The sequence below is a fragment of the Eumetopias jubatus genome, unplaced genomic scaffold, assembly GCF_037043125.1.
Source record: "Eumetopias jubatus isolate StellerSeaLion01/CBP00866 unplaced genomic scaffold, mEumJub1_p1.0 scaffold_15, whole genome shotgun sequence".
Classification (NCBI taxonomy): Eukaryota; Metazoa; Chordata; class Mammalia; order Carnivora; family Otariidae; genus Eumetopias; species Eumetopias jubatus.
In genome coordinates, this window is record NW_028274821.1 from 1924806 (window position 1) to 1940633 (window position 15828).

Below are 15828 nucleotides of genomic sequence, written 5' to 3' on the forward strand. Positions count from 1 at the left end.
TAGTAGAGTAAAATGCGATGACGTTTATTTTAGTGACTTTAAATGTATTCTTCAAATATCATTGGAATTTTCAATTTTCAAACATTAATTTTACATAGTAGTTCAGATCAGTCTTTTGTACTTGTTAGAGTAACCATAAGGGAATGCCCTGAAAATATAAACCCTAGGCCTCCAGAGACATGTTTATCAGGGGAATAGTGGGAGTTTGTGGGTCCCCATTATACTTGCTTTCTGGGTCAGCACACAGGGATCCTGAAGAGATCCAGGATCCAGGATCCAGGAGAGGGGCCCAACCGTCAAGCTCTGGTGCTTTCTAGTATATGATCAGAGAATTCCAGGCCCTGTGCTGGCAGGGACTAGAACTAGCACCGTGATCTAGTGAGCATCTAGTGAGCACTCAGGGTGAGGGGAGCACCAGCCTCTCCCTTGTTGGTCAGCATCTGATTCTGAGCTTGTGGTTGCAGCAGTAATGCTCGGTAGGCCCATGGCTGAGCCATCAGGCAGGGCTTACCAGCTTTGACAGCCATGGGCCCTGGCTGTGGGCAGTGTCCATGAAAGCTCAGGGAGGCTAGTCCACAGGGAAGCAGTTTTGGACAAGTTAACACCGACCTCTGCCACTTCAACAGTCAACATGTTCATCATGACCCCTGAATCCCCCGCCCAGATAAAGACACAATTTCTCATGAGGTTGCCCCTCTTTTATTTTTCAAACATCATCAACATCATTTCATGAAGAAAGGACATCCTAACCCAAATTGGTTAGGAAGCACATCTTGCAAAACAAGCAGGTTTGCCCTAAAACAATACTTTTAGTGACTTCCATAGACCATTCCTGATTTCTCCAATTGTGGGAAGTCCATGCTAGAAATTACCTCGGATGTTGTGTGCTGTCAGGAGCTTCTGTGAAGGCAGGAAGCTGGCACCCTCACTGGCCACATGGGCAGTGGGGGTGAAAGGACAGCAAGTGCCAGCTCTGTGCTCTCAGCGAGGCTGACTTCTGCCTACAACCCTTTGTGTCCCTGCCTTCCGAGGAATGACGGCAGTGCTGGGAACACTGCCCAGCTTCCCGATGAGTTACTACAGAGTTGCTCCTGCCTGATGAGAGTGTTGCCTGCAGGCCAGAGGGCTCCAGTCTTCCCGGGAACACATTGCTCTCGGCCCACCACTTAACAATCCCCTTCAAACAAAGCCACTTGAGCAGCACCTTCGTAAAGGTTGTTCTGTTAGGATATGCAGTCTGTGATTTGGAAAATGGTGGCTCCTTGCCTTGTTCTTGGAGAAACAGAACATACTGTGCGGAAAACTCAGCCCAGGGGACCCAGGGTCTCACTGACTGTCAAGACTGTTTCTTCAGCCAGTGCTTCGATTCCTGGTTGTGGGTAGAGAAGACAGGTGGTTGCTGCCTTTGCTGTGATGGCCTTTTGCTGGTGTCACTGGCCAAGGTTGCCTTGTTCACTATTGTGTACAAAAGGTCTCCCAGCACCTGCCTCTCTCTCAGTTGAGCCACAGCCATGCTGCCCCTAGGCTGAGTATCTCCTCTACACACCCGTGGATGGTGGTCACTTCCCTGATTCCATGAATGTGTCATCCACTTCAACTATTATTTCTTGGTGTTCTTTGCAACTTTCAATTCCAAAGAAATTGAAGTCCTTTTTGTGGATCAGAGAACAGTGAGAACACATCTCATCTTGTAGCCCATGCTCCTGAACACTAGCTTAGTCTCTTTAAAGGTCTTGGTCTTGCTCTCTTGAAGGTCTCCTGGGGGTCAACACCACTGGGCTGGTGAGTTGGACAAGATGTCATTCTTCCCAGGTGTGGAGATGCCCTCCAGTGTCTGGGGCAGAAGGTGGGGACAGCCAGATGGGAAAACAAGAATGCAGGTCAACTATAGGGATGAGTCCCAGGGAAGAGTCTGTACATCAGGTGCAGGTCCCCTCTATGCCCGCTGTCTAAGAAGAGGCCCCTCAATGTGGATCTTAGAGAGGGCGAGCCTCCTCAGCCCTGTTTCTCACAGAGTGGCAGGTGGAGCCATAGGTCCCCCACGCACAGAGCCCAAGGCAGGCAGAGAGCACCTGCCAGCACCTCTGTAGGGGTCAGGGACCAAAGGGGACCTTGGAAAGCCCCTCCTGGGAGAACGTACCTGTCCCGAGGCTGGGGTGTCTGTCCGCCAGGCCTCCATCTGTCCTTCTGGGGTTCCATGTCCACAAGCTGCAATCCTGACTTGCATGTGTACAGTGTCCCCAGTGTGTAGCAAGCCAGGCTGCAAATACCTGCCCTGAGGGTATAGATCAGCGGGGCAAAACCCGTTGCTCCCTGCTGGTGAGACAACTACAACAGAAAGGTGGGCTCCTGAGAGCAGGGCCCAGTTGTCAGGGAAGTGGAGGCAGAAACCCAGGAAAGCTGGGGCTTTTAGATATGAAGTATCTAAAGTAGTCAAAATCAGTGAAAAAAAGATTTTATCTGGAATATATAAAGAACTCTTACAACTCAATAATAAAGGACAAATCAATGAAGAATGGGCATAGGATGAACACACATTGCTCCAAACAAGTTACAGAAATGGCCAATAAGCATATGAAATGCTCAGCATCAGGGAAATGCAATCCAAAACCACACTGAGATGTCACTTCAGAAACACGAAGATGATCATTATCAAAAAGACAGATGGGGGCGCCTGGGGGGCTCAGTTGGGTGAGCGTCTGCCTTCAGCTCAGGTCATGATCCCAGGGTCCTGGCATCGAGTCCCGTGTTGGGCTCCCTGCTCAGCGAGGAGCCTGCGTCTCCCTCTGTGCTCCCCCAGCTCGTGCTCTCTCTCTGTCAAATAAATGAATAAAATCTTAAAAAAAAAAAAGATGATGGGGCATCTGAGTGGCTCAGTTGTTTAAGTGTCCAATTCTTGGTTTCGCCTCAGGTCATGATCTCAGGGTCAGAGAAGCGAGGCTTCCTGCTCAGCAGGGGGTCTGCTTCTCCCTCTGTCCCTCCCCCTGTGTGCTCTCTCTTCTCTCTCTCTCTCAAATAAATAAGTAAATAAATAAATCTTAAAAAAAAAAAAAGACCCAGATGATAGCAAGCATTGGCTAGAATGTGGAAAGTGGAATCCTTGTTCACAGCGAGCAGAAACATTTAAAATGGTGCAGCCACTTTGAAACAGTCAGGCGGTTCTGGAAAAAAGGCTGAATATAGAGATTCCACATGACCCAGCCTTTCCCCTTTTAGGTATACAGCCATGAGAAATGAAACATGAGTCTCCACAAAAACTTCCACACAAATGTTCACAGCACAATTTTCATATTAGCCAAATGGTAGAAACGACCCAAACGTTCATCAGCTAATGAATGGATTTGACAGCTGGTAGTACCTCCACAGGATGGAATACGACTGGTAGTGTGTGCAAACATGTGGGCAGACCTGGGAAACATTATTCTAAGTGAAAGGCCACATGTCATATAATTCCATTCAGACCGAAGTCCAGAATGTAGGAGTCTCTAGAGACAGAGGGGGGTGGGGAGGTGTGGAGGGCGGAGGCCCAGATGGCAGGACATGACGACGGTGACAGGGGCAAGATTTCTTTCGGAGCTGATGAAAAGTGCTAAGATTTATAGTGGAAATGGCTACAAATTCTATAAATAAGCTAAAAGCCATAAAACCATACACTTCAAATGAGTGAATTGTATCCTATGTGAATGTCTTGATAGAGTTTTTATTTTATAATTGAGCTGGAGCAAATTTGTCACAATGCTAACCCTGTGTCTACATATTCTCTACACTGCTTTCTAGGGCATTTTCACATTTTTTTTTTTAAGGTTGAAACATTCCTAATGACTTTACCCAATTTCATTGAAAAAGGAAAAAAGCAGTGAGTGTGAATGAATGTGGGCCGACTGTGATTTTGGACCCCGATGGGGTCACCTCAACTCACGGGAGGAGACATAAAAGCATCATGGAGGGGGGGTGGTCATGTCCAGCAGCTGGTCCTGGAGACCCCATGGGGCGTTGTGTGACTAGTGACTTAGAGGCTCTCTTTCCCTGCTTTAAAGGAACATGAGAGAACCGGCATCTGGTCAGTTTCCTGCTAACAAATTGCACATCGGGATGGACTAAGGTAAATAAATTAGGAGCCCTACAAACTGGGGATCCCTCAGTAGTTTGTGTTCGTGGGCGGAAGACATCTCTCAGTGTCCATACACCTTGTACACTTTCACACAACACACGTCCCTGAAACAGGATCTTCAGAATGAACCACGACAAAGAACATTCCAAAGGACAAATGATGGAATGAGGGCGGACTCTGACCTTCAGAGACTGTGGGGAGGAAGGAGAAGGAACCCTCAGACAGCACAGCCTAACCCCAAGATATTTTACTAAAACGAGCACCAAGGGCCCAGGTTTGCACACAGGCATCCCAGACGGAGCGGGCCCTCAGAACTCAGGGAGTCACGTCCAGGGCCCTCCCAGGAGACGTGCCAGGTGATGGGCTCCCCTGCCACAGCCTGTCTGGAGGAGGGTCCCGTCAACAAGTAGGTCATGGGGCCCACAAGTGGGGACTTTCCAAGCCCAGACTCTCCAGAGCAGATACTTGAGCAGGAATGACTCCAGCTCGGCCCACGTTCTGTCCGAATACCCAGCCCCAGACACCATCTCTCTCTGCCGGAGCTTCCTGTGACACCTGTGTCCAGGGACGGCGGACGATCGATGGAGGCGTGGACGCAGGCAGGGCTCCCCCGTTATCAGCCGCTGGGCGAGCACAGTGTGTGTGGTGGGGGACGGGGCGCCCTGGCGGAGATTCCCCAAGCGGGCTGCTCTCCTCTTCCCACCGTGTGCACAGCAGCCTGGGGGGCACACGCATCTCTGAACGAACAAACGTGCAGCCACGGAAGGGTGGTCATGGGGGCCTGACCTTCCCGGGTGCGCTCAGAAGGCAAGCGTTGTCGTCAGTGGTGACAGGAGTGCTCCTCTATCCGAGGGACTCTCCAGGACTCCATGACCCCAGTGTTGGACCTCGTCCTAGGGGAGCGGGAGGAGGATCTGCAGCCAAACCCGCGGGGCCGACTGACAGGGCCACCCCGTGACTGCCCTCAGTCCCCAGGCCTCCCAGAGCCCACGGGAGCTTTCTCGGGAAAGCGTGAGGCCTGGCTCCCCGCAGGCTCTCTGTGGAGACCCAGCGAGCTGACCGGGAGCTGCCCCTGCTGGACGGCAGAGCACAGCTGGCCCCGCTCTGTGCGAGCGTCGCGATTTCCCCGCGGGCCGCGGGGTGACCTCCTCATCCCCGCAGATTCCTCCCACTTACCGGGAGCTCCCTCCCGACTCTGCCCTACACGCGGTCCCCGCGAGCTGTCACCTCTCCTAACTCGTTCTGTGATGAGGAAGTTTGGCTGCCGTGAAAATCTGAAAAGTTTCTCCATTTTTTCCCTTGCCACTGGACTGACCTCGGATTTTCCGAGGAACGCAGGCGAATCTTCGCCCACGCCGTGAGCATCCAGCGCCTGCCGAGCGCACACCATGGACAGGGACACGGTGGGGTGACGCGCACGGGGTGGCAACCTCTGTCTGCGTCCGGCTGAGCCCCTGAGCCCCTTCGTCTTGGGGAGGCCAGGCTGGACAGGGAGGGGCAGCCGCTGCGGAGTGCGGCCAAGATGAAACCTCTGCTGCAGGAAGGGGCAGGAGGGTGGGGAGCACTCCAGAGCCGCCTGCCTGGGAGGGAGGGAGGGAAGGCAGCGGAAGAGCACCTGTGGGGTGGCTGTGGAGCGGGACGAGGACCTGGCATGAGTTCCCTTCTTGCCTGAGCTCTTTGCTGGGGGGGAGGCGGTGGGAGGGGGGCAAGCAGAGGGCCAGGCGTCCCTCGGACCCGGATGGCCTTGGCCCCGTGCTGCTGCAGGGACGCACATCTGTGAGTGGCGAGCGCTGTAGGGGCCTCGCCCAAACCTGGAAAAGGCATCAGAACCTAGAACCTGGGGAGGAGGCGTTGGCTGGGAGGGAGGAGGGTGAAGGTGCCGTGCTTGCTGCTGGGATCAGAGCATCTGGGCGGGGCGGGGCTAGGGGCTGGAGGGCACCAGCTCACCCACGAGGGGAGGTGAGCAGACTGCGGGGGCAGGCAGCTGTGGGAGCAGCAGGGTCCCTTCCCTGCGCAGCTCCTGTCCCTCAGTGTCGGCTCATCTCACTGTCACGAGCCGGGCAGATGGCCTATCTGACGTGGCGGCTGTGCCAGCGCCCCGGGAGGGCTCCCCTCAGCCTGGAGCCCAGCTCCCAGCCGGCCCTGGGGCTGCAGATGCCTGGGCCCACGGCCCCCGGGGTGGGCTGCGCTCCTGCGTGGTGGTTGGGGTCTGTTTGTAGGAACCGTTTCACGTGACAATGAGAGTCTGTGTCCACATCTGTTCACACAGGGGTCCCTCGAGGGAGGGAAGGGAGGCGGTAAGTGTGGGGTGTCTTCGCAGACCCAGGGACCCTGGCCAGCCCCCTCGCTCTGCGTCCACAGCAAGGTGGGCCCCTCGCATGGTTGGAGAAGTCGGTCTGGCCCAGAAATCCCGCCCCGGGACTTGGTGTCTGCCCCACAGCTGGCGTTCTCGTGTGCACACCGCGGCCAGTGCCCCCGAGTCTCCCCTCATCCGTTCCCCGCGTCCGTCCTCACTGGGATTAGGAGGACCCCCCAACGTCCCTCCTATTTCAATGATCCACTGCGACTGGAAGACACTCCTCCCACCACGAGGCCAGAGGCCCAGAGCCTGTCTGCTCAGGCCCCCACACAGGGAGCCCTGGAGGGGCTGAGGGTCGCCAGCCCGGCCAGCCCCGTGGCTGGACGCTTCGGGGAGGCAGCGGGGAGCCCCCGAAGACGGGGCTGTCTGCAGACTCCATTCTCAGAAACGGTCGTGGTGCGGAGGGCTCCCCATCCCTGGACGTTCAGGGGTCCCGATGGTGACGGGAGCCCCAGGAGGCCGGCCCCTCTCCATGCAGAGACACAGACACCAGCAGGAAGACAGTGGCCCCACACATTTCCCAGCAAAACCATCTTTATTCCAATTTACACACAGTGCCCCAGTGGGCGGCGGCCACCCCGCCCCCACGGTCATCCCCCCCCCCCCCCGAGCCCCACAGGCAGGATCAGCACCGGAATGAGGAGGAGCCCTGGGGTGCACTGGCCCTGGAGGGCGGCCCCACTGCTCCCTACTGGCTACAGTGCCGCTTCTTCCTCCTGCCCGTGACGAAGGAGTCACACCTTCTCTTTGCAGGCTGTGAGGGGTGAACCAGCCCCATGGCCGAGGCCGGCCTCGCGGAGCCCCTGAGGTTGGCCCCAGGGAGGGGCGTCTTCCCAGCAGGGGCTGGGCCCCCACACAGAGCCCGCTTCCTGGACTTGGTAGCTGGGGGCGTGGCCGGGCTGAGGCCTATCCTCTGAGGAGAGGGGGCCCGGGGAGACCCCCACGGGCCCCGACCTCCAGGGCTGGGGAAGCCCGAGGCAGGAGCGGGACTCAGGGAGAGCCCCCAGGGCAGCAGGCTGTGCTGAGAGGCCAGGAGGAAGGCCAGGCTGGGGAGCTCCTCCTCGTCCTCACTGGACCCGTCCACTGGCCCTCGAGTGTCCCGAGCAGGAGGGGCCTCTCTGAGAACGGGCGCGTCCCTGGGGCCCGGTCGAGCGGAGGGGCACCTTTGACCCTGCGGAGGGGAGGGGGGCCATCCGGCCGGGGGTGCGGGGGACTCCTGCCCTCCGGGAGAGAGCGCAAAGGCTCTGGGCCCGGACAGGTGTGTGTGTGCTCGGCCGTGCCTCGGAAGGTCCTGGCCGTCAGTCTCCGCTGGGCAGGCTTTGTTGCTGACCCCCAGCCCCAGTCCGGGACCGGCCTCACTCTCAGGACCAGGGCCCGACCGGGCTGCGCGGTGACGGGGGGCTGCCTGCACCTCCTCCGCCTTCAAGGCCACCAGTCTTTTCTTCACCAGCTGAGAGGAAGGAGGTGACAGTGACTGGCCAGCACAGGGGTATGAGACAGGTAGGTGGGACAGTGGCCCTGGGAGAGGAGGGGAGGGGTGACCCACCAGGCTGTGGCTCTCCTGACATCCTCCTGAGACCCTCCCTCCCTTCCCAGGCTGCCCATCTTCCCCTTCCCATGCTGCGCTCTGTACCCACCCAGAGCTGGCCTCCCCAGTGCTGGGACTCGCAAGAAGGGAAGGGGGACAGAGTCACGTGGGCCTTTATTCTGCCCCACCCCCTGGCTCACTTGTGTCGGTTCTCTCCCCTGGCTCACCTGGGTCCCCTCTCTCCCCTGGCTCACCTGGGTCCCCTCCCTGTCCTGGCTCACCTGGGTCCCCTCTCTCCCCTGGCTCACCTGGTCCCCTCCCTGTCCTGGCTCACCTGGGTCCCCTCCCTGTCCTGGCTCACCTGGGTCCCCTCTCTCCCCTGGCTCACCTGGGTCCCCTCCCTGTCCTGGCTCACCTGGATCCCTTCCCTCCCCTGGCTCACCTGGGTCCCCTCTCTGTCCTGGCTCATCTGGGTCCCCTCTCTCCCCTGGCTCACCTGGGTCCCCTCTCTCCCCTGGCTCACCTGGGTCCCCTCTCTCCCCTGGCTCACCTGGGTCCCCTCCCTGTCCTGGCTCACCTGGGTCCCCTCTCTCCCCTGGCTCACCTGGGTCCCCTCCCTGTCCTGGCTCACCTGGATCCCTTCCCTCCCCTGGCTCACCTGGGTCCCCTCTCTGTCCTGGCTCATCTGGGTCCCCTCCCTCCCCTGGTTCACCTGGGTCCCCTCTCTCTCCTGGCTCCCCTGGGTGCCCTCTCTCATGGCTCACCTGCGTCCCCTCTCTCCCCTGGCTCACCTGGGACCCCTCCCTCCTTCCCCTGGCTCACCTCTTCAAGGGTAAGTCCTTCCTCCTGCTCCAATTTCTCCGCTAGGGCCAGGAGGTCCAGCTGTGGTTCTGAGGAAAGCAATTCTGCCAGGAATCGGGGGTGGATGACTGCCTCCACCTGGAACAGAAGACAGAGGCTGTGGGCATGCTTGGCAGGGAGCCACCTGTGAGCCAGGAGGAACTGCAGGAAACGTGGAAAAGTAAAGACCCATCTATCCCTCTCCAAAAGGTAGGTTTTAACATCACAGTCACTGGCTACACACACACACACACACACACAGCCACACGCGGACACACACACACACACATCAGGATGCACACATGTCTACAACATCAGGCACACACACACACGCAGGCACACACAGGATCATGTGCCTGCACGCACGCACATGCACACACAGACACGTATGTGCACACACAAACACAAAAAGGCACATTTACACACAGACACAAACACACACTTGCATATGTAGACACACATGCATGTACAGACACACCACAAACACGTATGTGCACAAACCCACAGTAAGACAGGCACACAGACGCATGCACGGGGACACACGCGCACACACACAGGAATGTGCACACACCACCTGTGCACACACACAGGAATGTGCACACACCACACGTGCACACACAGACACACACATGTATACACACATGTACACATTCACACAGGCCCACAGAGAGTCACACAAAAGACACACAAACACACAAGCGTGCACACATGCACACACACACAGCTCAGGCGCAAGGAACAGAGCTTAATGCCAAAGGCCCGGGCGCAGCCCCGACCGGAGCGCTGGAGTGCCAATCCCTGGAATCTTGTAACGGTTTTATTTATTTATTTACTTGAGAGAGAGAATGAGGGAGAGAGAGAGCATGAGAGGGGGGAGGGCCAGAGGGAGGAGCAGACTCCCCGCTGAGCAGGGAGCCCGATGCGGGACTCGATCCCGAGACTCCAGGATCATGACCTGAGCCGAAGGCAGTCGCTCAACCGACTGAGCCACCCAGGCGCCCTCCCTGGAACCTTCTAGACACCAGGCCAGCTCACCTTGGTGATGAAGTCTTCCTGGGAACACAGCCTGTCAATGTAGCTCAGGAGACCCGGGTCCGGGTAGGTCGTGGCCTCATCCTGCTGTGGCTCCTTTCCGTCCTCTCCCCATTCACCTGCCGGCCCCCCCGGGGCTGAGTGGCCAGGCCCCAGCAGCCCCTCCATGATGTCCACGTACTCTCTCACGGCCTCAGGGGGGATCTCCTTGGGCGCCTTGTTCTCCAGGGGCCGTGGGGGTCTGTGCGGCCGCAGGCGGGAGCGCTGGGCCCTGGAACCCGCCTTCCTGCGAATGCACGCTGGGGCAGAGCGGGAGGAGGGAGGGGCGTGAGGGGCTCCAGCAGTGCATCGGGACGGCGGTGTCTGGGGGACGCTGATGTCGGTGGGGGATGGGTCACGGCCACCCGAGGCCACAGGCACCGCGGGACAGGCAGCGGGGAGAGGAGGAGAGTCTCGGAGTGATATGCGTGAGCAAGTGTGGACCCACCGACCCTCCAAGGGTCTCCACAGCCCACTTCCCAGGCAGACTTTGTGTTGGGTCCCCTGCCAGGAGGGGGGAGAGTAGTGAAGAAATTCACCCCGTCACCGCCTGTCCTGGCAAAGGGCAGCTGAGGCCCCGGGCTCTTGGTGGCTGCTCTGGTCAAAAGACCAATGTCCCCTTGAAGGAGGAGACGCATATGGGGACAGTGGCCTTCCCTCAGCCCCCACTGCCATGGGCCACCAGCTGCCACGGGAACGTGGGGGCCGTACCTGGCTGTGGGCCCGCTTCTGGGGCTGGGGGTGCCCGCGGCTCAGGCTTCGGCAGGGCTGGAGGAGGCAGGCCCTGGGCCACCTTCACCCACTGCAACTTCTGAATCTGCATCTCCTCCTCCAGCTCAAACTCCATGAACCTGGGGGTGAGGAGGCCCGGGCCGCACTGAGGAGGGGACCCGGCCCTGGAGCCCGCAAAGCCAGCAGCCGGTTGAGGAACCGGGAGAGGCAGTGCCTTGGAGGGGCGGCCGTGGCCGCGGCCAGCAAGGAGGCAGCCGGCTGGCTGTCCAGCACACCCCCTCCACAGCCCCCTCGGAGGGAGTCCCACCCCAGGGGAAGGGGGTCGTCTCAGGATCCCCCAGCCCTTCCCAAGACCTTCCCATGGAGGCAGCGGTGGGTCCCGCTCAGGGGAGGGTGGAACTCCCAGGGAGGTAGGCGAGGGCAGCCCTCTGTGATGAGCATCAGCACAGTCAGACCCTGCCCTCGGCCCGGCCGTCACACCCACCAGCCCCGGGCCAGGGACCCCGACTCACTTCCCTGCCATCTCGTAGTAGATGGCGCGGTCGAAGTTGCTTCTGCGCTGCCACTCCTGCACGGCCCGCCACACTCCCTCCTCCAGCGTCATGGTGGGCTTCAGGCGGGCCAGGGACCGCAGCACCGGGCTGCAAGCCCTCGGGGTCAGGGGCTGGCTGCAGGCCGTCACCCCCAGCCTCCCCCGCCCCCAGCATGACCGCGTGCTGGCAGGTGACTGCCGGCAACGAGCCCAGGCCTCTGCAGGAAGCGCCGTCACCCCGTGTTCAGGAGGGACCCCAGATGGCACGGCCAGGCCTGCCGGGTCACAGCTCAGCAGGCGGGATCCCACGCCCTCCGCGCTCCACCAGCTCTGCCCCCTCCCCTTCTGACTGGAATCCTCCGGGACAACGAGCGTGGGGCTGCACGCAGCCTCTGCTGGGCCCCACAGGTCCCGAGCCTCCTCTGATGTGCCGGCCCCCGGCCCTGAGACGCCCCAGCCTGTGTTCCCAGGAGACACGATGACAGAGAGCTCGGCACCCAGACAATGGCTCCTCCTCTGACACCGGGACCCTCTCTGCCTGTGAGTGCCCCCCGAACGCCACCGTGATGCCTCTGGAAGGTCAAGGTTGGCTGGACTCCCCGACGGTCGGGGTTCCGCCGAGGTGGGCGACTGAACGTTGTCCTGGCCCAGAATGCGTCTTCCCAGAGCAGGGACCCGGCCCCACACCTTCCTCCCAGCGCCCCTGGATCACCGCCCTGTGTGCGCACCCCAAGGTCGTCCTGCGTGACAGCTGCAGGAGAGCAGAGGACACTCACATGAGGAAGCAGGAGAGAGCTTCTGCATCGGGGCTCTGCGGGAGGTGCCTCCGGGCCAGCGACTTGAAGCGCTGCCAGCGCCTGAAGTTCTCGTAAACACTCTTGGGGTTACAGGAGTCCTCGGGCGAGGCCTTGGTCGGGCTCCTGGCCAGGCTGCCCTCCCTGGAAGCTCCGTGAGGCTGTGGCCCCGCGTTCGCTGGGGACACGGTGGGGGTCGGCTGGGCAGCCGGGGGCGGGGCTGGGGCTGGAAGGCCCGGGGCCAAGCCTCCCTTGCCAGCCTGGGGGCCCCCAAAGGCCGAGGCAGGCATGCTGGTCTCCAGCACAGGGGCTGCCACGAAGAGGGGTGCGGGACATGCAGCACCCCCACAGAGGGCCCCTGGAGCACTCCAGCTGAGGGGGGCCTGAGTAAGGACGATGGTCTGAGTCTGGGGTGTCTCTGAGGACCCCCATTCCGACCTGACCTGGACAATGACATTGCGGGTCCCGGTCCCACTGGGGCCAAGGCCAGGCTCTCCTACCGCCAACGGTGAGCTGGGGAGGGCTGGCAGCACCAGGGGGCCACCGGGAGGGAATGGCGGGGTCGGGCGGGGCGGCGGGTGCTGCCCCCAGAGTGGCCGCTGGGGCGGGGCGGGAGTGGGGGCGGGAAAGGGCCGAGCCGGGACGGAAGGCATGGAGGCTCCCGGGTCCGTGGTCCCATGGGGTCCCAGCACTGGAGATGCTGTGGACGGAAGGAAAGGACCAGATGGAGTCAGAGAATCCGTAGCCGGGAGGGAGGACCCGGGCCCCCTCAGTCACTGGGGAGCAGAGCGGTGAATCTCGTCGCGTGAGGGACATCACAGAAAAGGTGCAGTTGGCAAGTCTCCCCGAGGGATTTCCATGCTCTGGCCTGCAGCAGAGAATTACCGCCCCCGCCCCTCCCCCCCAGACAGCCTGTCTGCCCAGAAGAGGCAGCCTGGCCCAGCACGGACTCTGAGAAGCTCCCACGGACCCCCAGACATGACCCTCCAGCCTCAGGGGCAGGCTCCCAAGACGTGGGCCTGGCTGGACACCTGCCCTGTGGGAAATGGCCTCAGCCGGCTCCCTGACAGCTGGGGACCCCCTCCAAGGTTCCTCCTCGGCACCCAAAGGGCCTCTGTGAACAGACAGCGTCTAAAGCTTCGGGCCCCTCTCCTGCTAGCCTTCCTGTTCCTGACGCTCCCTACGCATCCCTCCCTTGTCTTCCTGGCCCAACACAACGCAACAGGAACACTTGACCTCTCTCTCTGCCATGAGAGCTCCCTCCAAACCCTGACGGGAGCCCATCTCAGATCCATCCCCCCACACACAGGACACAGGGCCAGGGTCTGCCTGCATGCAGACTCCCACGAACATTCCCAAGGGACAGCAGCTCTGGAAACTGCCCCTGGCGGCCCCGGGTCTCCCCACCCCATGGCTCTGGGCCACTGTCCTACAGCCATCGCTAGCTGTGAGTGACAGAAACTCGGGGAGCACACACCTGCGCCCCAGACCCCTGTCCCGGGAGCAGAGCCGCTGCATGCAGGCAGACCCTGGCCCTGTGTCCTGTGTGTGGGGGGATGGATCTGAGATGGGCTCCCGTCAGGGTTTGGAGGGAGCTTTCATGGCAGAGAGAGAGGTCAAGTGTTCCTGTTCCGTTGTGTTGGGCCAGGAAGACAAGGGAGGGATGCGTAGGGAGCATCAGGAAACAGGCCGAGAGGAAGCAGGTGCGCACTGCGTCTCCTCAAGAGGGAGAGTGACCCAGAGCAGCTGAGGAACCCAAGCCCTACCCTGAGGGCACTTGGTGCCCTGTCCCCGCTGAATCCAAGACCAGGGCTACCTGGCCTGGGGGCACGTCAGCTCTAGGCCGGCAGGACGGGAAGCCCTGGGCTGGGGTGTCAGACTGACCTCCAGCCCAGGTCTCGGAGAGGACCCGTCATTGCACACTTGGCCACAGACGGCCCCACGGAACAACGTTCTGGCCAAGACCGCCTCTCCCCCTGCCCCTGCCTGTGCCACCAGCTTGACACACTCCCACCTCACCCTCCAAACTGTCCAAGTGATTCTTGGCCTCCAGAGAGAATCAGTGCTCCTGCCACCATCCTTTCTGCACACACAGGGCATTTCCCCTGCCAGGTCTTGACCCGCCTTCAAGGAGCCCTCCTCCCCAGGGTCCTTGCAGGTTTCTGCGGACTCCCAGCCTCCTAGTCCCCCAGGTGAGCTGTCCTCGGGTGTCCAGTGAGCTCCCCTTCCTGTACCGACCCCGCCTACAGTGCCCCTAGCCAGTGTCACGTTTGAATCCCAAGGATTTCGGGAATGGCCGGCACTCTGACACGTCCAACCCCACCTACAGGCCTACCTCCTTCTGAAGCCATCCCCACGGGCAGGGGATGTGGCTGCCTGGCAGCCTCCACCGTGGGAAAAGTCACGTCCGGGACCCACACAGTGAGCTGCTCCAGGAGATGCTCAGGATCCAAGTCAAGGAGGGAAAAGTTTGAATCTAAACAGGGGTAGAATGCAGACTCATGACATTCTTCAACGGGGGAGGGGCGGAGGGCCACTGACCTGGGTGGGGGTGGGGAGACAGTCCACGAGTCAGGCTCTGGCAGGTAGGCCAGAACCCCAAGCTCCTTTCAAACGATACAGACAACACGATTGGGGTACGCCTTTCCAGGCCGTTTATACACTCTTTTCCAGATTCACAGCACCAAGGTGTGACTCGGTGCTCCTTTGGTTCGATTCGGTATCCAGCAACCTAGGTTTGCGTCCTCGACCCACTCTGCTTCCTATCTGGCTCTTGACTTATTCAACAGGGGCTGAGCTTTCTGGACAAAACTCAGAACAGATATTCTGACGAACACATGGGTCCTTAAGGCCACATGGAACTGAGGGTTTCAAATGAGCATCGTGTCAGCAGATCCTGTGGGTTTGGTTGCACATCAGTCTTCAGCCGTGGGTGCTTCTGTGCCCAGCGCCCTGCAGTGCTCGAAGCCGTGCAGACTCCAACAGGACCGGCCTTACTAGGATGCCCTTTGCCGGAAAGCCCGTCTCTCGGAGAGAGGACGTGGAGCCTACCGTCCGAGACCAGAAACACGACGTCTCCTTCCCTGGCATATTACGCTGTTGTTTGATATTGATTTTTAACCTCTTTCATTATTTTAGTAGACACTTTCAAAAAGCAATTCCTTTGTTCGGTTCAAAGTCAAACTGTATATAGTGGACTATGCAGTGACGCCTCTTCCTCCCGCCTCCGACCCCTGGCATCCCAGCCCCTTTCTCACAGGAAACCAGTGCTACCTGTGTCGTTCAGATCTTTAGAGATGTGCCGCAAAAAGTAAGTGTAAGCTATTTCTGTTTTTTGGAAAACGAAAGCATATTTCTCTCTGGTTAAAAGTTGATAGAGGTAGAGGGGGCGCCTGGGTGGCTCAGTTGGTTAAGCGACTGCCTTCGGCTCAGGTCATGATCCTGGAGTCCCGGGGTCGAGTCCCGCATCGGGCTCCCTGCTCGGCGGGGAGTCTACTTCTCCCTCGGACCCTCTTCCTTCTTGTGCTCTCTGTTTCTCATTCTCTTTCTCTAATAAATAAATAAAATCTTAAGAAACATGTTGATATAGGTTCCAAAATACGTGTGGCTATGCACAGTGGTTGTCTTTGTTCTGGTATTGTGGCTCCTGCCCTCATTTCTGGGGGCTAGATTCCTAGAAAAAGAACTGCTACAGTCCTTTACAATTCAAGGGACCCTGTCCAGTAGGGTGGCCAGATTTAGCAAATAATAATAAGCACTCTATTGAACTAGAATTACAGATAAACAGGGAATCAGCTTTTACGATAATTGTGTCCCATGCCGTATTTGAGATATACTTTTAACTCAAATCTTTTTCCCCTC

At 59.2% G+C, this 15828-nt stretch overlaps 1 protein-coding gene across 1 annotated transcript; it reads right to left on the minus strand.

The window, feature by feature from the left end:
- Window positions 1-7158: 7158 nt before the first annotated feature.
- Window positions 7159-14318, minus strand: LOC114203298 (NUT family member 2G-like). The gene is made up of 7 exons (XM_088019091.1): window positions 14303-14318; window positions 11950-12667; window positions 11154-11282; window positions 10621-10760; window positions 9874-10169; window positions 8821-8937; window positions 7159-7920 (listed from the first exon to the last, which is right to left on the minus strand). The coding sequence occupies exons 1-7, from the start codon at window positions 14316-14318 to the stop codon at window positions 7159-7161; spliced, it is 2178 nt and encodes a 725-aa protein (XP_087875217.1).
- Between the last annotated feature and the right edge of the window lie 1510 nt (window positions 14319-15828).